Source organism: Apteryx rowi, unplaced genomic scaffold, assembly GCF_003343035.1.
Source record: "Apteryx rowi isolate R43461 unplaced genomic scaffold, aptRow1 scaffold_821, whole genome shotgun sequence".
Lineage (NCBI taxonomy): Eukaryota > Metazoa > Chordata > Aves > Apterygiformes > Apterygidae > Apteryx > Apteryx rowi.
This window is the reverse complement of record NW_020451118.1, coordinates 245,082-268,822: the sequence shown is the minus strand read 5'-3', so window position 1 is coordinate 268,822 and position 23,741 is coordinate 245,082. Positions and strand designations below refer to the sequence as shown.

Sequence of the window (23,741 nt, the reverse complement as noted above, 5' to 3'; positions counted from 1 at the left end):
TGCTGATGAATTTGATGGCCAGTCCTGACAGACAGGTTTGCAGAGCCTCAGGAGGGGGGACCCAGGACTCCCAAAGGCACTGTTCCCTCCTGCACTCTGCATTGCCCAAACATTTCAATGCCCTGCTGAGGTATCCTGTTTAGGGAACAAACGTCAGTGCTTGGCTGTGGTCTCTCTGTAGGTGAGTGATTCATGGTCAAGATAGCCTAGGGTTAACAGTGTGTCCTGCAGGGACCCAAGTGCATGGGATGAAGTTTTGAGGCCGTAGACTTCTAGTGCCATTTTAGACACTGTGGCACCAGACGCCTGGGAGGAGTCATGTTTCATCCCCTCTACAAAGCTCTGAGGCATGCGAGGCTCCTTGAACATTTTTAATATCACTTTGTGTTTCGGTTCAGGTATTGCAGAACCAGCTCCCATCCGGCTTGTGAATGGCCCAAGTCACTGCGCTGGGAGAGTCGAGGTGTTTCGGGATCAGCAGTGGGGAACTGTGTGTGATGACAGCTGGGATCTAGCTGAAGCCAGTGTTGTATGCAGGCAGCTGGGCTGTGGGAAGGCACTGTCAGCCCCTGGCTCAGCTCATTTTGGACAAGGCTCTGACCCCATCTGGCTGGATGACGTGGATTGTTCAGGGAGTGAAGCTGCCCTCTCCGAGTGTAGGGCCCAGTCTTGGGGATCCCATAACTGCAATCACAGAGAAGACGCTGGTGTGGTGTGCTCAGGTAATCCCCATCTATGTTTCAGTCTCCATGACAGGAAAGGTTTTCTGTTTCCAAGAGGGACAAGCATGTAACATCATGTAACCCCAGCAACAGGCTTGTGACCTGAACCTCTCCTGTGAGCTCTTTCTCTCTGCACAGTAGAGACCTGTTACAGATTCCTCTTTTTGTTTGGCATGTAACTGTGCAGCTGTCCCTGTAAATAGAAGCTGTGTACCTTCCTTGACTTGGATTTCTAATGTATTCTGAAGAATATGGTACATGGTCTATTGTCCTCAGAACTAGGGAAGATATGCCACCATTAGACAACTTGGAAAATGCATGAATGTCACATCCTTGATGTCATTAGACCCCCTCACTGGGATGTTCTAGACGGTATGTTTTATTTAATCAGAGCAATGGGAACTTATCAATGTATATTCCTGATCTTCATCTTTTTTTCAGATACACCAAGAATAGCTCCACTCCGGTTAATGAATGGGTCAAATCGTTGCACTGGGAGAGTTGAAGTCTTTTATGGCCAGCAGTGGGGAAGCATATGTGATGATGGTTGGGATATAGCTGATGCTGAAGTTGTTTGCCAGCAGCTGGGCTGTGGAAGAGCATTATCCATTCAAGACTCTGCTTATTTTGGAGAAGGATCTGACCCTATCTGGCTGGATGATGTGAACTGCACAGGGACTGAAACGGCCCTTTCCAAATGTCAGACCAGTCTATGGGGAGCCCATAATTGTAGGCATGGAGAAGATGCTGGTGTTGTGTGCTTGGGTAAGTCTCACTTATGTCACCATCAGTTTGTGGTATGTGGAAGGATGCTGGAAATAACTTCAGATGTCCTTTTCCCCAGCCTTATGACACTAAAACCACAGTACTGTACAGAAAAAGTGCTTCAAACAGGGATGTGGGTGAATTCATGAATGTTCCTCTCTCCTTGCCATTCAAAATCTAACACTGTGGTGCTGCAGTCTAGCACGCTACTGGTGCAGAAGAATTTAAATTTGAGGCTCTTTCCCATGTAAGCTACTGGTAAGCCTGATGGTATTGCAGGAGTGGTGTGATTCAACCTCTTACAGAGAATGGCACACTGAATCACCTGGGCTCTTCTATTGCTATCAGTGATAACCCAGATGAACTTATCACACTTGAGAAATCGAGATGCTTTCTCCATTTTCTCTCTGTCCTCTTCTTTTCCAGACAAGAATATTACAGAGACTTGCAGGAACCCCCTGAATCTACCTCCCCTCTCTCTCTCTCTTGAATAGAACCAAATTTATGAGACCATCTTTCATCAATGAGTTTTCCAATGTCTCCTCTGAAACCTCCACAGTTAAGACAATTTCCTCAATGTATTTTTAAGCTTCTCCTCATTCCTGTCATTCTTCTCTGGTTTCTCCTTAACTGTTTTGCGTATTTCTTCCACTCTGTTATGCGAGCTAAGGTTTTGTCAGTGCTGAGTGCCTCTGGAGGCTTGGTTTGAGTATCTTGTAGGTAGTACTTCTGCTTATACATGTCAGTGTCTTTCTCAGAATAGCAAGACACTTTTGAGTATCACTCTCAATTCATTATATCGCTTAAGCCCCTTTGTCATTTAATTCATTCTTTTTCATCCTCTACGGAATCAGTTTTACTTTCCAAACATGGTAAACTTTTGCCTTGCCCTTACTGAAGACAATCTGTTTTTCTTTGATGACTTGCACACATCTTGAAAAGACATGGAGGATTCATTGACTTAACATAGGTGCCTGTCACTGAATTAAACATACCGGCGTCCCTTTGCAGCCAGTAGAGACTGAGTCAGTGCAGTTCAGGGCAGGATTTGGCCCATCTGGAGGCAGATGTCCAAAGGAGATAAAGCATTCTAAAGGAAATAAGCACTGCAGCCCAGCAGTGCTTATTGACTGTAAAGGGAACAGAGGTCCTTAGCTGAGTTGCAAGACTGAGGTTCAGTTGCCTAAACATACATGTCCAGTGTCATCTGAGATGCCCTGGGCCATCCCAGCCGGTTTCTAACTGCAGATCCAGAAGGGCCTCAAGTCTGCAGGCCTCATCTGGATGTCTGGGATTCCCTGTGCATCTCAAATGACATCAGCTACCAATGATCAGGAGTCAATCAGCCCCTAGAAGTTTATGCTTAAGGTGTCCAAGTCTAGCTGAGGTGAATCCTACTCCAATTTCCTCACAATGTTCTCTAAAGAGCTCTTTCCATTGTTCTGGCTAAAATTCTTTTCCTTGCTGAGTGGTGGTACTTGCGTTAGTTGTCTGGGCACAGGTTATCTCTTTAGTGAAAGATGGAGGAAAAAGGCTTTAAGCATTTCAGATTCTGGAGTCAGGTCCATCGACATTTCTTCTTCTTTCTTCAGTTTCAGACAGCTCCTTCCTTTAACCTTTCTTGGACAATGGAGTGGTGCTGTGCCAGCAGGCACCATGCCATACTGTCGGAGAACAGGGAAGACCTCTGCCCAGCTCTGCCTAGTGTCTCAATAGCACAAGGGGTAGGCATGGATCCCTGCGCTTGGATTCAGGGTCAAATGAAATAGAAACAGGGCAATGTTTTGTCTACTAGGAGCTTCAAATGTCAATGTCCCAAAGACTTGCCAACTCCTGTAATTAGATACAGAGTCATGAAGGGGCAAGGGTGGGGAAAATGACTGTGATGAAGTCCTTTCATTTCTCCATGTTGTTTGTCACTGTAGATCATACTAAGCCAACGGGTACATGCTGTTTGCTGATTTAAGGAAGACCAGTTAACAGGAATGTTTGCAAAAATAACTTACCTGGTCTTACTTTTGGGGTTCAGGTGTTCCAGAACCATCCCCGATCCGACTGGTGAATGGTTCAAATTTCTGCTCTGGGAGAGTCGAGGTGTTTCATGATCAGCAGTGGGGAACCATCTGTGATGACAGCTGGGATTTAGCAGATGCAGATGCTGTCTGCAGGCAGCTGGGATGTGGGGCAGCAATCTCAGCCCCCGGCTCTGCTCAGTTTGGACAAGGGACTGGCCAGATTTGGCTGGATGATGTGAACTGTGCGGGAACTGAAACTACTCTCTCTGATTGCCGGGCACGGTCTTGGGGAGACCACAACTGTAACCATGGAGAAGATGCTGGTGTGGTGTGCTCAGGTACTGTTAATTCATGCTATTTAATGTGTCATGTAATGGGGGCTGTGTTTGTGGGAGGGGTGCCTGTGGCCCTGCTTGTGTTGCTCTTGAGTGTAATACAAAAGGAGTGAATCCAGTGCTATTTTAGACCTTTTAGGGGATCCAAGACATCTGCATGGTGCTGGGGAATATGACAGAGGACCTGTAGAAGACCTGTGCTCCTCTGGAGCGGTGACTGGAAGTCAGGCAAAATAAATGGGCTCCTAAGATGGACATGTGTATTTAGGTAGATGAATCCCATCTGCAGTGTGAGCCAAGAGGGGAGAGGGAAGACCCCCGTGCTACAGAGTGTTGTCAGTGGGTGATGTGTTGGAGGGCTGTGTTGAGTAACGAGGTAAAGGGCACTCTCCACTCTAAATCATGGCTGACATCACTGCATAGCATCGTGGCAGAGAAACCTGTGCCATGGCAACTGGGGAATATTCCTGGGAAGGTGCTGTGTAGAGGAAAAGTTCTCTGAGGGCGCAGACTGGCTTGGCCTTTCTAGACCACTGCAGGAAATTGGGGCATTGTGCATTCATTGAGAGCACTGACCATTATCTGCTGCTAATCCTGAGACCCTTAGGCAAGAGCTTAATTTGTAATGCTTTCTCCAGTACCAGTCTGCAGCAGGTACAAATGGATTCTGAGACACTATCACCTCATCCAAGTAGCAAATCTCCATGTTTGATGCTCTGGTGATCTACATCCATGTCACAACTTTTTTGCCACCAGACACCTGGGAGGAGTCATGTTTCATCCCCTCTACAAAGCTCTGAGGCATGCGAGGCTCCTTGAACATTTTTAATATCACTTTGTGTTTCGGTTCAGGTATTGCAGAACCAGCTCCCRTCCGGCTTGTGAATGGCCCAAGTCACTGCGCTGGGAGAGTCGAGGTGTTTCGGGATCAGCAGTGGGGAACTGTGTGTGATGACAGCTGGGATCTAGCTGAAGCCAGTGTTGTATGCAGGCAGCTGGGCTGTGGGAAGGCACTGTCAGCCCCTGGCTCAGCTCATTTTGGACAAGGCTCTGACCCCATCTGGCTGGATGACGTGGATTGTTCAGGGAGTGAAGCTGCCCTCTCCGAGTGTAGGGCCCAGTCTTGGGGATCCCATAACTGCAATCACAGAGAAGACGCTGGTGTGGTGTGCTCAGGTAACCCTTGTCTATCTCTCAGTCTGGATGGTATTGGGGAACATGGAGAAATGGTTTTCACCCTCAATGGAAGGTCATCGCTGAGTTCATGCTACTCCTAGTGTGTGCTGTTAACCACTGAGGTGTTTAAACATGTTTCCAGAAAATTTATATGGGCCTCATGCCCCTTGTCATGGCTATCGATCATCACTGGAGGCTGATCTGGAATTATGGAGTTTACACCAGCAAGCCCCACGATGATAGTTGTATCAGGGGTGAAATGGGTACCTATGGTCTTGATGGCTCCAGGAATTCTCCAGGGCTAGACACATCCCAGAAATATTCCATTGCTGGTGGGGTCTGTAGTTTCATAAGAACACTGTTGTCTCTGAGACTGACAGTTTTACACAAAGATTACATGTAAAAGCAGACAGTGTTTTCAGCAGTGCCTTTTCAGATTTTTCTTCAGTGTCTATTGCAGTCTGCAGTCCTGAAGAAATCTCCTGCTTCATTCAAGTAACTGTAAGGCTCACAGAATCATAGAACAATTCAGGATGTAAGGCCCTCAGGAGGTCTCTAGTCCAACCTYCAGCTCAAAGCAAGGCTAGCTATGAGGTCAGACAAGCAGGGCTTTATCCAGCCTGGTCTTGAAAGTATCATGGCAATCTGCATACATGGCTCTCAGGGCAATCCCAGACAACCCCAATGGTTTCTTAAAATTCAGCTATCCTTTTTTCTCAACTTTCAGCTTTTTTTTATATAATTCTGGGTTGTCAGAGAGTGAGAAACTATCAGAACTTTCCTGGAGTCCCTGCTTCCTCCCATTAAGTGCTTTGGAAAACTTCAGGAGAACTTGAAGCTCTTCCAAAAGGAGTCATCTCCCCTAAACTGAACACAGCAATGTACCCATTTGCAAATGAGCTGGCTATGCAGCCTACCTCTACTGCCAGGCTCCTCTAGAGACCAGTTCACCTATATTGTCTTGGATGATGAGAGACCCTTGACTCCAGCTATGGGTGGTACAGCCTCATAACACTGTCTGGGGGAAAAAAATTCCATGTATAACTTGGGCTGTAACCTCCCCACAGGATAGTATCTCCCAGAGACAGTCACAGCATCTGTCAGGAGCAGAGCAGCTGCAACGTGGCAAAGAACAGCTCTGCTACCCCATACCATTCAAATACTTGTCTCTGAAGGCTTACTCATGTGGGGGATAACACTGTAAATAAATAACACAGTAAATAAATATAACAGTAACTGCAGTAAAATGTTGGGCCAGAACTGTGTCCAAAGAAAGTTTCTGGGACTCAAGCATTGGCCAGCCTGTTCACTGATGGGCGTTATGAAGCTTCATGTGTGTGAACCAGTTTGTTTAGGAATGAGTCATGTTCCTGATCAGAGGTACCTAATGCTAAATAAGACACCTAAGAGTATGCAGACATCTACATGGGGCTGGCGGGTAAAACCCAGGAGCTACAGGAGACCCACACCCTTCTGACATAACAGCTGGAGGCCAGCAAGGATACCCCAAAATATTTCAAAATAAAAAAGACACCTATATGGAGGCACCTGAATTACTCTTTTTGTATGGAATTGATCTATAATGTCTTTAGACAACATTAGGTTTTGAATTCAGAGCTTGTCACAGCAAATTGCTCTTTATACTGAGCAGGTATACACTATAGTGTCAAAAGCGATTTGTACAAGCTGTATGAAATGTGCCTGCTAGGAAGGGATGAAGTAGCATGTCTTTTTGGCTGGGAGAGTAAGACACCAGTCTCAGTTCTAACACAGACAATTCTGCAAGTCTCCAGGCAGCACAGAGCTGCATGGAGAGTTTGGGGTAACCCTCTAGGGAGCTCTCCCCACATAAAATGCCCTCTTTATCCACCCTCTCTTTATCCATGTGACACCTTTGTTGGCACTAGACCCCTACAATGTGTCTGCTGTCAGTAGGGTTCAGGTGCAGGGAATTTATGTGTGTGTTTACCTTCTTGGGTTGCTTTTTGTCCAGGCACTCCAGAACTGGCTCCACTCCGGCTGGTGAATGGCCCAACTCGCTGCGCTGGGAGAGTTGAGGTGTTGCATGGCCAGCAGTGGGGAACAGTGTGCGATGACAGCTGGGACTTGAGTGATGCCGCAGTGGTGTGCAGGCAGTTGGGCTGTGGGACAGCCATATCAGCTCCAGGCTCAGCTTATTTTGGGCAAGGTTTTGGCCGCATCTGGCTGGACGATGTGAAATGCTCCAGTAGAGAATTTGCCCTCTCTGAGTGCTCAGCGAGGCTTTGGGGAGTCCATAACTGCAACCATGGAGAAGATGCAGGTGTTGTGTGCTCAGGTAATCTTCATCCATGTCCCATCTTACTAGGCATTAGTAAATACTAAACTTCTAGGAAGGATGTTGGGGCTGATGGCTATTCATCCTTTCCCAGTCTAACCTCTGTGTCTCAGACAAGTACTAGTGGGTGATGATGAAAACGTGAAGTTGGAGCTTGGGGTTTAGAGGGATGATCCCCATCTTTCCACGCGGCAGTTCATTTTTCCTATTTGTATTTTTTTAATATCACAGGAATATTATATACAAGCTACCAATTTTCAATTAGCTACCTGTCAGTGGCTTTGCAGGATAAAGGAAACTACTTTTACAGGTCTGGGTTGCCTATATTTCCTTCCAGGTGGGATCTAAACCTCACAGATGTTCCAGAGTGGAAAACAGAGATGAAATTGCCAGTCAACATGTGCATGACCTTCATTCAACCTGAAGAAAAGCCATTTTTGAAGTCCAGAGAACATACGGCACAGAAGTAAATAACTGAGGCCTAGATCCATCACACTCAACTGCAGGCACCTAACTGATGTGTCTTAATTAGAAGCATGTTTGCCCTGGAAGCCTACCGATCAATGAAGAGAGATAGGCACTTGCACAGGGCAAGTCAGCATAGCCATCATCTGAATCACCTCAGAGATGACTCTCTCGCTTACCTCACTGTAGAAGGAAACTTAGGTGACATTATGTCTAATTCAACTATTTCTGTGGATGCCTGCAATGGGGTGGACATGGTCCCACTGACCCTGATTCCTGTCTCATGACAGGTTTCCAGGCATCTTCTCTCAAGGTTAGAGGGAACATTTTGGGAACATTACTGGGCACTTGAAGTCAACTTGAATCCCTGTGGCTTCCTACATTAGCAGGCCTTTCCTTCTCATTAGTTAAGTGGTGTCAATGCCAGTTCATTTTTTCCTGCTGATATTATCCTTAATCCATAAAAGCTGTCTTGTGCTGATTGTAAGGATGCATTAAGTAAGCACCTGGCTCTTGTTTTATCAACTCAGACAGTCTGAGGTTCCCTTGGGTAGCCAGTATCCTCCTCCTAGCTATGGCATTTAGCTATGGCAGTGAAGCCCTCACTCAGCTTTGTCTCTGATACATTCAACAGACTGAACCTCATGACCCTCAGAGACATTGCCTCCAAACCTTGAAATGTTTCTGTGCTTTTTCTCACCTTCCATTTTCAAAAATGTAGACATTTGACCTGCACTTGCTGCTCCTGTGAGTCTGTCTGATGCTCTGCATCACGGTCAAGATCATGCCCAGCTTCATCTTATTTCTACTCTCACCAGAGTGACATTGGACTAGGCATCTTCCGACAGCACATCATCCGAGCTGTTTTAGATCTGCCTCATGATGGTAGTGTCTTTCAGGTGGAGGCAGAAGAGAAGAGCCAATCTGTCCTGGCTGTAATAACAGTTTGAGTTGGCCAGCCAGTTTTGAAACTTCCAAATTAGAGCAAAGGAAACCCATCTTATGGTGTCAATACTGAGCTGAAGACCTTAGCTCTTTGCTTCGCTGAAATAAAGTATTTGTGCCGTGCTGACAGGCATAAAGCATATTTCTGGAGAGCAACAAATCACAGTACAGCTGTGCTGGAGGCTAAAGTTTGTTTGGGCACCCTAACAATGGGCAATTGTCCACTTGTAAAGCGCCAGCTTTTCTCTGTGGGAAGAAGGAAGGAAAAGGGGCAAATTGTTCCCTTGCAGGAAGGAAAGGGGGGCAGGTCTCTTTGGTCCCCTCTAGGGAGGAACAGAAAACCTTCAGGAATAAACTCATGCTGTGCGGTGTCCAATACCCTCTCCAAGGCTAATATGACTGCTCTTCTTGTTACCAGTCTGAACGAGTGGAGGCAAATATTTCTCAGCAGAGATTTTATAGATACTTCCATACCATCGGTATAAATATTCATCACACTGGACCAAGAGCTCACTGCCAGGTGACCAGGTCCAGCTCAGACATGAGCTTGAACTCATCTAGTCCCATGAGAAATTGATGAGCCAGCCAGTTTTTTAAGCTTTGGGGGAACTTTATTGATACTTTGTGATGTTTGCTTTTCAGTGGCAATAATTTGTTCAGCTTGGTTTTCAATCAATGCAGTTATAACCAAGTCTGCAGTTCCTTCAAGGGATGAGAGAGAACAGTTTTTCCAAGCCACGGATTCAATCATGCCACATCGATGGTTCTGTAACATCCCTCCCCTTTGCCCTCTCAGCTGAGTATTGCTGGCCCATCTCTTGCTGCAAGGTGAGTGTGGTCTGGTGGGGCCAGTGTGACTCTCACGATGCTTCCAGCTCCTCCAAGTTCTTGTTAACTGCAAAGAAAGGGAACACGGTAAAGCAAAATCTGCCCTCAGGAGCATTCTGACACCAGAATTTCCAAGTGTAAGTGACCTGGACTCTACTCCCAGAAAAGGTCTGTGGGTTTGATGATACCGATATGGTTGGGTCTACTGACAAAGGGAATGCTGGACACCTGAGCCTTAGACAGGGCCCAGGGTGGGGAACAAGACATGGCTGTGTGAAGAGCAGGATCTGACTCTGAGTCACAGTGCACTGACTGATCCAGAGGACTGGAATATGCGGCCCTGACAGCACAACCCAGAGCAACACCCAGGTGAAAGATTATGTGTCCACCGCACACCCCCATGGCCACCAGGGATTTTTCCCTTCACTCATGAAGGGCTTATCCAAGCTCCTCTCCCAAGCCAGAGCGCATGAAAAGCCAGAAGCTGTGCTGATAGGGGTCTTCAGAGAGTCCAGCTCAGACATTTTGTGAGTATAGATGATACTCTGATACAGACTGGCATCTCTCCCCAGACACCCCTTTCCCAGCTGTCCCTCACCTGCTCTGCCTCCTACAGATGCTTGTCATTCCCTTCTTCCTCAGAAGCTGATCTCTCTTCCCTCTTTCTGGAGCCTTGCTATATATAAAACTCCCTTCTCAGGATCTCCCCAGCAGGACCCATCTCACAGTCAGATTGTCATTCATGTGTTTGTCTCTGCTCTGCTGATGCCCCTCTCCCACCAGCTGGTCCCTCACACCCACCACAGCCATCCTAACCAGATAATCCATCCTATCTAGGGCTCCTTCCTGCATCCATTTCCCTGTCTCTATCAGCATTATTCTGAGAGGAGGAGTGTTCCTCCTTTGTGATTCCCCTTTTGTCCCCTGCAGTACAGCCTGCTGGCTCTGCCAACAGTGTTTGACACTGCTCTCACAACACTTCAGATGCTATAGTGATGGGCAATTACCTGCACAAATAACATCAGCATCTTCTCCATGATAGCAATTGTGTTCGCCCCATGGCCTGGCCTGGCAGTCAAAGATGCTGTCTTCCGTCCCAGTGCAGTTCACATCGTCCAGCCAGATGATGTCCGGCCCTCGCCCAAAGCGAGCACCTCCCAGGGCTGACAATGGTGACCCACAGCCAACCTGCTTGCACACTACCTTGGCATCCTGCATGTCCCAGTGGTCATCACACACGCTGCCCCACTGGTTCTCATGGAGCACTTCGACTCTCCCAGCACAATTGTTCGGGCCGTTCACCAGCCGGACTGGTCCCGGCTCAGGAACATCTACCTCTGCACACATCCCAAGAAAAGAAATGCTTAGGGAGATTCCTATGTGCCCCTTCACCTGTGGAAAGCACACCTACCCAGAGGAGGCTTTGCTGTCTCTGAGCACACCAAAGGTATGCCAAAGGATCCCTTTTCATTGCATCCAGCTTTCTCTGCGGAAGGAAGGGAGGCAGAAATCCCAGGGTGGGAGACTGAGGAAAKGGCTGATGGAAGCGTTCTCAGTCTTCATGGATGGCTGCAGGCTCTGCTGGGTGACTGGTTCAAGGAGTCTATTGATCACAGTTACCCTTCAGGCCAGAGAGGAAGCAAGGGAGCACAGTGATCTCAGGTGGGCGAAGATTTAATGCTGCCCTAGGCACAGCATGATTTCCAGCTCAGCTGCTTACCACTGCAGTGTGTCCTGGGTCAGCATTGCACTGGCCCATTGAGTCTGTTATGCACTGGATCACTAGGTCAGCACTAGAGTGGATCACTGGATCAGCATCGCACTGGGTCAGCTGTTCATGAGGTCATTACATTGATACTGGGTCAGTTCTGCAGTGGGTTATTGTGTCATGACTGCACTGGGTCATGGGGTCAGTACTGTGCTGGGGCACCATAGCTATATCCATGTGTCACCACTGAGTCATTAGGTGAGCAATGCACTGCCTAACAGGGCTGGCACTCAGTGGCAGGATGACTTCAACAGCTGAGGCCCCTCTCTGTTCCCACCAGAAGACATACACAGAGCTACTCTGGTGCTTGGGACCAGTCCTCATTTGAGCAGGGAGCATATGTATGGTGGGATCCACCCACCCTACTCCCCAGCATATGGAGAACGGAGGGATTACCTGAGCACTCCACGCTGGCATCTTCCACATGGTTGCAGATGTTGTCTCCCCATGGCTTTGCCTCACATTCAGTGAGGGACACTTCTGTCCCTGTGCAGTTAAGGTCACTCAGCCAGATTTGGCCCTTCCCTTCTCCGTATTTGGATTCTCGGGGAGCTGATAGTGCTGTCCCACAGCCCAGCTGCTTGCACACAACCTTCGCCTCCCTTAAATCCCAGTGGTCATCACACACAGTCCCCCAGACATCCTTGTGAAACACTTCCACTCTCCCAGAGCAGCGATTTGGGCCATCCACCAGGCGGACAGAAGTGGAGACGGTAATCCCTGAATCTGCAGACACAGCCAGAGAGGCAATGCTCAGGAAGACAGAAGGCCATGCATTTGCACTTTTGTAGTCCTCTTGTTTTCCACCCCATTCCTGGACAAGGCACAGCACCCTGCACACAGCAACCTCCCATTCAGAGCTTCCTCCCCATAAGAAATGCAGCTAACCCAGCAAAAAAACATAACAGCAGTCTTTACCAGATGCACAGGGAAATAAAACAGGTAGATACCATGTCCAGGCCTAGCTGTGGGGAAAGGTACTGGTCTTAAACAAATTAACTCTCAGGTAAATGAGCCAATGCATAGGGACCGTAAGTCCTGAGTTTGACAAAATGAGTTCTTAGTCACCATAAAAGACTGACCCTAAGTCTGACCTGGCAAAAAAAAACAGCCACAGAGCACCCCAGTGAGCAGAGAGGAGAAAATCTCCCAGAGTGAAACACCCTTCCATGCTATAAGGACCCTGAGCCACCAGCAGGAATATTTAGCTTGCATCAGCCCCTGTCCCCTTGCAGAGCTGTCCATGCTATTTGTGAGGACATCTCAACCTGTAGCTAGCAAAATGGGGAGAATGCGAAGATTACCTGAGCAAATTGCACTAGCATCTTCCCCATGGTAACAATTGTGTTCCCCCCATGGCCTCGCCTGGCATTCAGAGATGGCAGTTTCCGTCCCTGTGCAGTTCACGTCATCCAGCCAGATGGTGTCAGTTCCTCGTCCAAACTTAGCTCCGATCGGGGCCAGCACCGCATCCCCACAGCCCAGTTGCCTGCACACAACTTGGACATCATCCATATCCCAGCTGTCATGGCACACACTGCCCCACTGTTCCTCATGAAGCACCTCAACTCTGCCAGCACATCTATTTGGGCCTCCCACCAGCCGGATTGGCCCTGGTTCAGGTATTTCCTCTCCTGCAAAAAATCCAAGGGTGAAATAATTTTGAAAGAGGTTTCTGTGCACCTGATCACAAGAGGAAAGCAGGGTCTCTTGTGATGCACCAAAACTGTCTGTGCACTTTCCAAACGCCTGTTGAGGGCTCCCTTCCCACCTTCTGACATAAGAAGAAAGGTTGAAGGAAGAAGAATGACAACATGGAGGCTGTCAGGAGAGAGAGGGAACTGTCTTTGTCCACTCCCAGCACTGCAGATTGTTTCTAATTGGAGAATTATGATGCAACTTCTCTGGGTCAACAGTGGTAGGAAAGTGGATCCCAACACAGTCATTCTGCGTTCCTAACCTCCTAACTGGCTGTGTCAGAAATTGCACCATGGCTCATCTTGAGGCAGAAGGGGCCAGCGTGGCCCAAAGTAAGAAATATTTGGGACTTACCTGAGCATTCCACACTGGCATCTTCCACATGGTTGCAGAAGTTGTCTCCCCATGGCTTTGCCTCACATTCAGTGAGGGACGCTTCTGTCCCTGTGCAGTTAAGGTCACTCAGCCAGATTTGGCCCTTCCCTTCTCCGTATTTGGACTCTCGGGGAGCTGACAGTGCTGTCCCACAGCCCAGTTGCCTGCACACAACCTTTGCTTCTCTTAAATCCCAGCTGTCATCACACACAGTCCCCCAGACATCCTTGTGAAGCACTTCCACTCTCCCAGAGCAGTGATTGGGACCATCCACCAGGCGGACCTCAAGTTTGGCTGTGTCTACATCTTCTGGAGAAAAAAAAGACACCCCAAGGTGAAGGCAGGGAATGGGAAAGAGTGCTCTTTCTCCAGAGAGCTCTGGCTGTCTTCACGCCCAAATCAGGGTGAACAAGAGCCTGGAGTACTCWAGCATCCAAAATATTTGCTGGCTGGGAATCTGTTTTTGAGCTGGGAATGGCCAAAAGCTGCAGCTGTTTAAGTGACTGCAAGTCAGTTTTGAGAAACCAATTGCAGAGTTCATTTTGAGCTGCAAAGGGAGAGGTGTACCCATCCCAAAACTACTCTGTCATTTAGATTCTGCATGAGCTTCCTCATGATTAAGGCCAGCCTCTCTCAGCAAATGCTGCTCCAGATAACTGGACTGGTACCACAGAAGAGAGAATCTAGAAGTTTTCATTCTTTCTGCAAGGGAAAGGTTGGGTTTGCACAGCTAGGGGCAGTGATTGCTGGTACTCAGTTGACATGTAACTATGGCATACCTAAATACAGTCAGCACCCAGGACTGGAAAGGATTTTTCTCAATTACTCAATCCTGTTCTTGCCCACCATGCCACACAATCCCTTTCAAAACCTCCAGGGCCCTAGGAGTTATCAAGCTTTGATCCCAAACCCTGTTTGGCACTCTAGTACTGAGAACCAAGTCTCTTTGGATAGTGATGTTCTTTTTGCATGCATCTAGGGTGCTGTAGTGAGAGTAATTCAGAGACTGAAAGTGACAGGGTCCCAAAACCTGAAACATCTCCATAGTGGCTCATGGAGGAGCCAAGGGGACACTGGACACTTCACCTCATGGAGATAAGATTCTAGCATCCTGGGTGTTCTTAATTCTGGTTTAGCTTTGCTAAAATAAGCAGTGTCTTAACTGCTCCTTTCATCCAGAGACCTCCGGTATGGTACCAACTGCACCTCACAAACTATACGGGAGATAGAGTCCGTTCTTCTCTATTGGCTGATCAGGAGAATATGGCACATAATGTTGGCCACAGGAACAGGATTTGGATCAAAGTCTCTTAACTCTGAACAATACACTTAAACCTCTAGGTTAGATACAGCATCATTTTGCACGACATTTTATGAGGTACATGCAGGCTGACTCATGCTCCACTCTCTACTACAAATACTGACCTGCCAGGAGGACTCCAGCAAAGGAAGCTGAAATATAAAAAATATAGGACGTTAGTCTCCATCCAATAAGTTCTGTAAAGCCTGGAGATTCAGGATAGTAAAGTACCAGGCAAGAGACAAGACACTGCTAGAGCCCATCACTGTTCTCAGTCTCCCAAACCCAGCTGTCCATGGGTTTTGCATGTCTTAGAACCTGTTTAGGGGACTTTCTTGATAAAGCAATCAGACAGGGAGAGAAATTAAAACAAACCAACCAAAAAGTGTGTTGGAAAAAATTTGGTTTGGGTAGATAATGTGAAAATACCAAAGCAGATCAGTTGGGATTCCTCTCACCCAGATTCAGTCATCTAGACTGAATTAGTTATCTAAGCTCCTGCTGTAGTCAGTGGAAAGAGCTGAGCTTTGCCTGGTGCATACTCATCCCATCCTTGGTCAGTGTCCAGAGCAGAAGATTGAACTGCATGCTGGAGGTGCTTACCTCTCCCTAGAGACTCTAGATTTAACACCCGGCTCTTAGCAAAAGCCAGGTAAGAGGTATACCACTGGATGAACTACTGAAAATGTGACGAGTTGCAACAGTACAGCATTCTTTTTTCCTTCCTGTTGGGGCCAGGTCATGAAGAAGCATGGCCATTTCTGAACTTCAGGGAGACACTGCACAGAAATAACCCCAGGAGCAGTGCCGATCTGGCAAACATTAATGGCATCAGTGAAATCCAACAGGAACAATTATGAGCCTGCTAATAGGGGTAGGCAAGGAAGTGTCTTCATGGTAGAATGTATCTGGAACCCTGTGCAAAGTAGCTATTTCTGGTCAGAAGCTTCTGCTGGGGATTAAAAAGAGGCTGAGGCAAACCCTGGAAGCTGGACTTGGAAAGCCTGAGGGAAAACTTGCCAGAATCTGTTTGTCCTGAAGACTCAGGAGAAGGGGACTTTGTACCACTGTATAAGGTCAGCAGCAAAGAAGGGTTCAACACAAACAATTTTGCCTCCTAAATGTAGCAGTCTGGCAAGGTCCCAAGCATTGACCAACAACTTTGGGCAAGGGAAGAACTGCTGACACCAGAACAGTCATTAGCATTATTGCCCAGGTAAATCTCTTTTTCACCTGCCATTTTGCAGCTATTTTTAAGAAATGTGGGCCAGGATTCCTAAAAGGTATGCCCATTCTCTCTCTGAAAATTCCAGCTACATTTCATCTTGGCAGTCTGGAATGCCTGCCCAAGTACGATAGCCATGGAGCATATTCAGTACCTCTGCCTATTGTCTCTGGGTCTGGTTCCATCCCTGCCATACATGAACCCACAAAGGGTAGCGACACAGAGCAAAGAAACATGAGCGGGGAACCCCACCTTGATCAACGGTATCTTTGCTCACAAGGGTTGGGATTTAGGTCTAGAATGAGACATTTAAGATGTCAGCATCAAGTGTGTCAAGACGGGGCTGCTTCCTGTTGTCCACCTGTGGCTGTCTAATGACATCTGAGATATTCTACGGGATCCAAGTGTCCACACTGAACTATCAGATATGTCCAAGCAATTGCTGGCCAGATGGTCTAGAGAGGGATTCAGGTCACTGTAAAGTAGAAACCACAGATTGCATTTCCCCTTCTTGCAATGCATCATTTGCTATGTGCTATGGCCTGTAGAAGGAGCAATAGTGGAAGAGGATAATTATTGACCATTGACAAAGGGATACCAAGCCAAAAGGAGAGAAAAAAAAACATATCACTTACCCCAGAGACATGTCAGGAGGACAAGCTTCATGTTGGCAGCACAGAGACCGCGTGCTCCGTGCCTCCGCAGGAGGAGAAGGCAGGAGACAAGACAGGACATGCACCCAAGGGACAGGGTATTTGACAATTCCTCTGGGTCCTGGCCCCTCCCCTCTACCCCAAAACCTCCCTCTGTGTCCCATGGCAGGTACTCAGCAAGTACAAAAAGCCAGACCCCTGCCAGGAAGTGACTCTTTTACTGTGGGCTCTGGCATCATGTAGGCTGTGGGATTGTGAAACTGAGCTGTTCCAGGAACCTGCTGAGCAAACAAGACATCTCAGGACAGCTGGTTCTGGACCATAGGTGGCAGCAATGTGGGGATACAGGGTTTTGCAAGTCATCCTCCAGGACTAGCTTCTGGCAACTGCACGAAAAGGGCATCAGTGCCCAGGCTTAACGGGGAAAATGAATTTGATCCCACACCCTTAATGCAGCACAGGAAGCTGTGAGAAACCTTTTCCCACTGCTGAAAGCAGAGGCTTTGTCTAAAGAAGAGATTTTTCCACTTTTGTTCCCACATTTGTCCCAGAAAACAGGAAGACTGTGTGAAGTTTTGTTCTAAAGTTTGTCTATGTTCACAATCCAGTTAAGTCTTTGATCAGCGTGAGCTGTCCTCCCAGTCTTGGCAGCACAAGAGATGAAGGCTGCAGCACACCATCCCTGAAAGTGAGAAGCAAACTCCCAGATCCTCTGTGAGGGCTAAATCATTCAGATATTCACAATGCTGAGCAGGTGCTGCTCTCATCTTGGGCTGGAACTACCTTGTCTGCTGTGTCAACATTTGTATCTAGAAAATTCATGTAGACACCTTGTATGCTCAGGAGAGATCACCAAGCACTGCTAGGAGGGAGTTCCACTTCTTTATAGAAGACATTAGCCTTAGCGAGAGGTGACTCTCCCCTGGAAGTGCTTGTTCCTCCCAGGGAGGCAGCTCAGATCCCGACTTCTGTGCTGGAGATGTCTAAGGTATGAGATGCCTGCATAAATGTAGCTGTAGGGCTGGCTGAGGGGCTGGATGAACTGAAGGGAAGGCAATGTGGTGCTAGGAGAACTGCAGTATGCCCTCCAGCACCGTGCAGCAGGGACTCAGTGAAGTCCTCAGGCCTCTCTTTGCATTTGCACCAGCTATCTGGGCAGACCACAGAGGCTGGCCCACAAGACCATTGCTCAGCACCACCTCTAGGAAGCTCAAAGCTGGGTGCAGAAGAACTCAGTTGAACACACAGAGAGTTTGCATTACTGCTGAAGATGCCCAGGAATATCCTGCACCACAGAGAGCGTGTGCTGGACCAGCAAGTTGCAGAGAGTGTGTGCAGCACTGGGGTGCTTCTCTCCTTAGACTGTGCAGCCTGTGTGTCCTCCTCACCCCAAGGCAGGGTGCAAAGCTGAGGTTCCTCGTGGAGACAGCAGACAATAAGAGAACACCTAAGGCAGAAATGGAGGGTTGGAGTGGACAAGACTCGCAGAGAGAGTGAATGAGTGCAGAGCTAGTAAGCCCTTTCATTGCAATAGCATGTCCAGGGGATGAAAGATGAGGTGATGGGTCAGGAAAGCATGCCTAACTAAATACAAATCTCAAGCTACCAAAGGTCATAGCTGTCGAAGTTAAGTCTTGTCCATACTGAATTTCATATCAAAGCTGTGTGTGTTAGAGGACAGCATTGCATCCACCTTAGAGCAGATGAGCTCTTTATCATACAATTTGAAGACTGTTCTAATCTGTTTGCCTAATTTTTGCTTCTCCCCATCAAAGAGACTTTTACTCTCTCCATTTCTGTCCTGTTTTCTACACTCTTATAGCTGTTACTACTTCTCTTCTGGACAGTCTCCAGGAAGGCCAACATCTTTCTTGAAGGCTGATGCATAAACCAGCCACTGATGTGCAGCAGAGATCTCAGCACGGCTGGATAAAGAAGAGGATTGCACACGTCTCATACACGAGACCCGCCCCTGTTCCAGGAGTCCGAAGTGAAGTTTGTTTTTCTTGCAATATCCCAGTGTTGTTGATTCACAGCCTGTTGTGATTTGATACACATCCTCATACTCTGCCTGCCTTGTTGGAGACTGGCCAGTAATTCCCGGGTTGTATTTGTGCAGCTGATTGTTGGCTTGGTATGTAATCTTGACAAACCTGTGTTAGCTGATAATTGTTATCATGTTATCTTCTAGGTGACCGTAAGTAGAAGGATTGGTTTTCTGCTCAACATTTTCCAGGGAACTGAATTTAGACTAAATCTTCTAAAATTCCCTCTTCCTTCCTTCCTTTCTTCCTTCCTTCCTCCCTTCCTTTTCTTTCTTTTTTTTCTTTCTTTCTCTCTCTCTCTTTCTCTCCCTCTTTCTCTCTTTCTTGTTTCTAAACATATGCACTGTATCAAAACTACCACTTATCTGGAACCTCCCCCATCTCCCAAGCACCAATAAAGACAATCATTGCTACAGCCAGTTTCCAAAATTTTGGGGGTGAATTTTGAAAGGATTAGGATTTGAAATCAAGTGGAAAAATTCTGTCTTTCCTAAGTATGGTTTCACTATTTCAACCTGTCTTTAATCTTTTCCTTACTACTAATTATTTTAGCCCTGTCATAACAATAAGGCATTTTAGTGAAAATGGAAGCAAGCAGAAACCATTAAAAACATCATACTGGTTGGCACCCACTTTCATGAGCTTTCCTTTCCCTCTGAGTTGCTGACAAACTCTCTCCCTACTCTTTACCAAGCTGCAAATGTAGTTATACATTGGTTTGCTGTTACCTGCTGTGCCCTTTTCTGGGAGCATCAAATTTTGCACCTTTGTCTTTCTGATTTTCACCCAATATGACATTCTGTTATTCTCTCCCTTAGCAAATTGCCCTGCTTTCATCTTTCTGAATGTTTCTTCACTGAGTGCTATGTTACTACGCTGGTCACACAGCGCCTTCCTACCCCTACTTCCAAATAAGGATAATTTGTGCCTTTGTCCTTGATGTTGTTTGTTGAAGAAATGAGCCATGCTCCTGAAATTATTGTCCTCTTACTGATCACTTAGGTTAGCTTTAGACTTTCCTTTAACTATTCACTAACTGTTAAAATCTACTTTCTTCAAGCCCTCTGTCTTATATTTTTGTCCTTTTTGCTTTTCCTCCTAAACAATTTAACTTGTTAGCACTTCATTGGCACTCCTATCCAAGGTGTTTTCTGCCATAACAACCTGATTTGTTCTTAAACATACTCCAGATTAAAATTCAGAAACAAACTCCAGATTAAAACTCAGAAAGTTCTTCCCCTTCTGTGCATTCTTTTTTTGATTTAAGTTGTCTTCAGCACATCCCAAGATTTTGCTGACAATTCTGTGTGTTTTTGAGGCTTGATTTAGTTGCTTCCACATCAGTGTCAAGGACTGACAGAGATGCCACAGATTAATGTGGCATCCCAGCAGGGCAGACAGATGTGACCCATGCTTTTCTTGACTAGAAACGAGAGGCTGGAGATTCAAGACCAACTCAAATGACAACAGACAACTACATTTAGGTGTCTGAGTAGCATCTCAGTGGTATAGACATCCACATCTAAGCTGTCACCCACAGCTCCATTTATAGATAATGGAATAAAATAGATTCACCTCTGCACCATGAATCACAAATCCTGCAATAGATGAACCTAGGAACAAGATGGATTGATCCCTAAACAAAACCCCTGTTTTACTTTGCTCACTGGGAAGACAGATATTATTTTGTTACGGATGTCTACTTTTTGACAGGTAAATTCCTCTCTTTGTTTTATACTAATTCATGGCTATGCATTGTTCACTTTTTAATTAATTGATGTTCATTTTTTATTTAAACTTTACAAATAGCTATAAAATTAAATAGTGTTTATCTCCCCATTGCCTGTAGATATTTGCATACTCATAGCTATGTGATAGCAGGGTCCCTGCAATTATTGATATTTTCTCAGCCAAAATAACAACTGGACTCTGATTTCCTGCAAAATACTGCTCAAATCCTGTGTTGCATGAAGTTGTAAAGGGATTAGGAAAAGCCTGGGAGGTGTATCAGACTGGGAGTAGTAAACACTGAGTGCATCAGTTGCAGTGCTTTGGTAAGGAGCATTGAAATGGGAAATGGGAAGAAATAGAGATACTGCTTGGGGGCACCTGAGACCTTTTGATGGGGGGATTGGTAGGAGAAATAAAGAAAACTGGAGAAATTCATGTGTGAGGCTGAGGGAAAACGGGAGAAAAGTGCAGTTCTTGCAGTGGGCATGAAGTTAAGGATGAAGAACACAAATCCGTAAGAAATTGAGTTTTGTTAGCTGCACTTCACAAAGAGATGTGTGTGTGTGTGTGTGTGTGTGTGTGTGTGTGTGTATGCGCGTGCTCTTACCAAATTACTATCTTTCGTTTACTGTGCTGCTGCTCCCTACTGCTCTTGCTGCACAGGCCCTGCCATGAGCTGCAGTCCTGTCTGCTTGGCCTGTTTGGAGTATGTCTCCTTCTCCTCTAGCCTTTTCCCTCCTGCTCTCCCTGCCCCAAGCTCTTCCCTCATCACCTTCATGCACTTGCTTCCTCTTGACCCCCCCCTCACCCCGCAGGACACCTGGGTCCCCTCCAGACTACCACAGTCTGCAAGGACTCATCATGCAACCACTCTTCCACCTCCCTCTTTGCCACCATGGCCCCTTCAGAACCGGAGTAATTGGGAGTGGACTTTCTAGTGGTCCCCACTAGAGGGGAAGAGGGAGAAGAGTTGAGGGTGAGCTCTGCAAACCTGTGGAGTCCAAAAGTGAAAAGCAAAACCTTCCCTGCCCTATCCCAAGATAGGGGAGCCCTGAAAAAGATACCTCTGTAGCACCTTTGGTGACTCTGGCTGTATCTCCCAGGAACTGAGGCTGTGATTTATTACAAGTAGCACTTTGGCAGTTGCAACCCTGTAAAATGCTAGACTTCCCTGTGGGCTCTGTGGAGGCTCGGAGGTACATAAACTACAGTGCGGGCTCTAGATCAAGATCCACAAAGGTCCTTCTGCTTCTTTGATTTCCCCAAACCTCTCTGTGGGGTTAAACATTTAAATTTCTGTAGAAGTCTGACTATCTGTGATGAAGGAATGATTTAGCTGTGATCCCATCCTGCTGTATGTTTCCCAGAACAAAGATAGGGCTGTGCTTCTAAATCCCCGTGATATAGTGGTTAGCCCTGCCTCTTTAAAATCTGTTACCTGGTTTAAACACTGTCAGGCTGGCTCAGCAGAGGTGCAATGGCCATGCTGTCCTGTCTGCACAAAGACACCTTTCCTAAACTCCTGTATACCACCACTGGCTCTTGCCCTGATTGTGCATGTCCCCCTTGGACAAACCCTATCTATTTGGAGAGTTCCCATTCTTGGCTGTCAAAGTGGAGGCAATTTTTTAACATCCTGCTGTACAACCTGTCCCATACAAGGAAAAAACTCTGCTTTCAAGTCCCTGTGGCTTGGCCCTGCTTTACTCAAAGCCATCACACCATTTGTTCTTATATGTTAGCACCGGCAGCAGAGTTACCAGGGATCTCCTAAATCTCCACTGGGACAGCTGGTATCTCCCCTTTATGAGGACAGAACTGTGCATATTCCTCTTGGCCTCTTCCTATGGAGGGAGGAGAGTTTCTTAGTTGAAGAAATACAGTGATTGAAATAGCAAGAAGAACCTCCAGGGAACTGCAAGGAGAGTTTTCTAAGTTTCATGTCTGTAGGCAAAGCCCATCTCTCCTTCAGAGATCTGCAGGGTTCAGTGTGCTTCTGGGCACAGAGAAGCACTTAAGTTTACTGCTCTCTCATTATCTGCTTAGTACTGGTTGGCTGCAGTGAAACTGGGGTTTGCTCATGTCTAGCAAATAGAAAAGGAATCACAACAGCAAATTTCCATACCAGGCAGGATCTTGCTTCTCTCCCATGAATTCTGGGGTCGGGGACAGCAGGGGACACCAGGAAGCCATCCTGACCAAAATGCCTGAGCAGGGTGCAGGGGAATAGTGCTGCAGGGAATGGGTGAGGTATGTCTTCAGGTGTTGCACTAATGCCCTTTGGGCCCTAATGGGCTAATGAGTGCCATGTCCCAGGACAGCTTGTGCCTAGAGAAGACCCTGTCCTTGTGCCCACTAACAATGGCTGCCCTGGATCAGGCAAAATGTCCCAGCTACAGAGGTATCAGCAGGGAAAACCTTTGCAGTCACAGCAGTCAGTGCCGCCATTCACTGTCACAACCCCAGTCAGTTCCAAMCCAGCAGAGAATTTCTCCTAGTTGTCCCATTCACCATTTGCATTTAAAAAAAAAATTGCTCACTGGTCCTTTCTGTTCATCTCTTCTCTCTCCATGAGGTGCTACAGAGTCACTTCCCTTTAGGTGAGATTTAGAGGGGATTTTCTCTTGCTTACGGGCTCTGCCTGCAGGTTTGCAGAGCTCACCATCACCTCATCTCCCTCTGCAGAGCTGCTGGGGACCATTAGAGTTTCACCCTTCCCAGTTAGCTCTGATCTCAGATCAGCATGAAAGGCCACAGTAGCAAAGAGGGGCTGGAAGAGAAACAGAAGGTGAGCAATGAGTCTTTGCTGACTACAGTAGGATAGGGGTGACCCAGCTGTCCCGTGGGGGCAGGAGAGAGAAAGTGCATGAAGGTGATATGCGAAAGCATGGGGAGGGGGAGCAGGAGAGGAAAGACTATGGGAGAAGGAGAAGCACTCCAAACAGGTCAAACACAAACAGGGCTGCAGCTCACAGTAGGGTCTATGCAAGATGAAGGGTAGGGAGCAGCAGCTGGGAGGGCTGGGATGGAGAGACATAACATCTGTGGGGAGAGAACTCTGGCATGGAGAATTCATTTCCTCTCCTTGTATCCTCGCATCCCTTACAATGGTCCATTTGCAGAGAGTTCCTGGCATCAAATCCTACCTCATCCTTCCTCCTGACTTTGCAGATAGCATGAGTGCAGAGGGCAGCCCTGAGCTCTGAGTCACCTGCTGCCCATAGTGAACCTCCTCACCTGAGGCAGGACATGGGCCTGAAAGACTCAGGGGATGTGACCAGGAACGTGGGCAGGGAGAAGGTAGTGGGGGTAAGGAGTGGGAAAAACCTGGATACCCTAGTCAGGGGGATCATACACAACACCACAAGAGTGGGGGGG

At 47.1% G+C, this 23,741-nt stretch overlaps 2 protein-coding genes across 2 annotated transcripts in view; one reads left to right on the top strand and one right to left on the bottom strand.

Annotated features, from left to right (window-relative positions):
* The window catches only part of LOC112977336 (deleted in malignant brain tumors 1 protein-like), a 199,336-nt gene that overhangs the window by 7,841 nt on the left and 167,754 nt on the right, over window positions 1–23,741 (top strand). Inside the window, exons 6-10 of the mRNA XM_026089580.1 lie at window positions 399–722; window positions 1,164–1,487; window positions 3,517–3,840; window positions 4,690–5,013; window positions 7,007–7,345. Of these exons, the coding sequence (XP_025945365.1) occupies window positions 399–722; window positions 1,164–1,487; window positions 3,517–3,840; window positions 4,690–5,013; window positions 7,007–7,345 (1,635 nt within the window). The remainder of the gene's footprint in view (window positions 1–398; window positions 723–1,163; window positions 1,488–3,516; window positions 3,841–4,689; window positions 5,014–7,006; window positions 7,346–23,741) is intronic.
* LOC112977341 (scavenger receptor cysteine-rich domain-containing group B protein-like) lies at window positions 9,601–16,600 on the bottom strand. The gene is made up of 7 exons (XM_026089588.1): window positions 16,570–16,600; window positions 14,835–14,861; window positions 13,389–13,718; window positions 12,641–12,970; window positions 11,733–12,062; window positions 10,576–10,905; window positions 9,601–9,635 (listed from the first exon to the last, which is right to left on the bottom strand). Exons 1-7 carry the CDS (start codon window positions 16,598–16,600, stop codon window positions 9,601–9,603), a joined length of 1,413 nt encoding a protein of 470 aa, XP_025945373.1.